Here is a 1,025-nt window from a genome sequence, read left to right as displayed (position 1 = left end):
GATTCAAATACACTTTTAAATTTGGCCCTCTATTTACCGTGAATATGATTGTTGTCAAGCGTACGCACAATCTGAAATCAAAATTTATAGTATTTCGAAGGACAGAAACAGGAAAGTTTGTTTATAAACCTACTACAGGTAAACTTGCGGTTAGTAAAACCAGTTCAAATGTGGAAAGTTCATTATCCTCACTCTACAGTTTGTATAAATAGGAAAGGTTCAACCGAAGACTTCACACATCGAATCTTCATCTCTGTGGAATCGTTTCTCCTGACTTCAAAACAAACGAAATGGCCGCCATGAAGACCGCCCTGATGCTGCTGCTCGTCGCCTTCGCCTTGATGGTGGTGACGGAGGCCGCCGTCCGCGTCGGGCCCTGCGACCAGGTCTGCAGCCGCATCGACGCCGAAAAGAACGAGTGCTGCAGGGCCCATGGATACAGAGGCTGGAGCAGCTGCAGTGGCGGGATGTATTGCTACTGACACCACAGCACCACCTCCAAGCAAACAAAATTAAATACTCGCGACGACACAACTGCCAAAAAGGGCACTGACTGAGTCTTAAAATGTTTAGAGTCTAAAATTGTTAGTTGTAAGTTTTTTATTTGAGTCAAAATTAAACTTATTTTGTCCTGATCATTTTTTTTTATTTAGACTGACCTAGAACTTGTCATGTAATGACGTAGTAAGAAGTGGGCGTGTACGAGGGAGGATGGTAGAAAGCATGGAATCTTATCTGTGATATTTGGAGGGATTTATTTAGTAAAACATTAATCTATGTCATATCAGAAAAGATCACTTAAATATCTCGTATTTATAATAAATATTGCTCACCATCCTTCAAAGCCGTATGTCCCTTTTGTTGTCATACACGACAGCAGCACCCTCTGCGGGAAACGCGAGGAAATTCGCCCAATTATGTCGCCCTCAGCTTTTTAGCTTATTTATCAATCAATCTTTGATCTGGGGCTGATAAACACTTCACTATCAACAACGTAAGACCTACGTATCACTGAAGTTAATGGA

At 41.7% G+C, this 1,025-nt stretch overlaps 1 protein-coding gene across 1 annotated transcript; it reads left to right on the top strand.

The window, feature by feature from the left end:
* Positions 1–256: 256 nt before the first annotated feature.
* LOC114356753 (spodomicin-like) lies at positions 257–638 on the top strand. The gene has a single exon (XM_028310100.1). The coding sequence runs from the start codon at positions 291–293 to the stop codon at positions 480–482; it is 192 nt and encodes a 63-aa protein (XP_028165901.1). The 5' UTR covers positions 257–290; the 3' UTR covers positions 483–638.
* Positions 639–1,025: the final 387 nt, after the last annotated feature.

The sequence above is a fragment of the Ostrinia furnacalis genome, unplaced genomic scaffold (assembly GCF_004193835.3).
Source record: "Ostrinia furnacalis isolate ACB-3 unplaced genomic scaffold, ASM419383v2 OfSCF2903, whole genome shotgun sequence".
NCBI lineage: Eukaryota > Metazoa > Arthropoda > Insecta > Lepidoptera > Crambidae > Ostrinia > Ostrinia furnacalis.
This window is presented reverse-complemented; position numbering and strand designations above follow the sequence as displayed.

Bases quoted from the DNA above. Each gene is read 5' to 3' on its own strand.
- LOC114356753 (XM_028310100.1), top strand. From the start codon at position 291: ATGGCCGCCATGAAGACCGCCCTGATGCTGCTGCTCGTCGCCTTCGCC.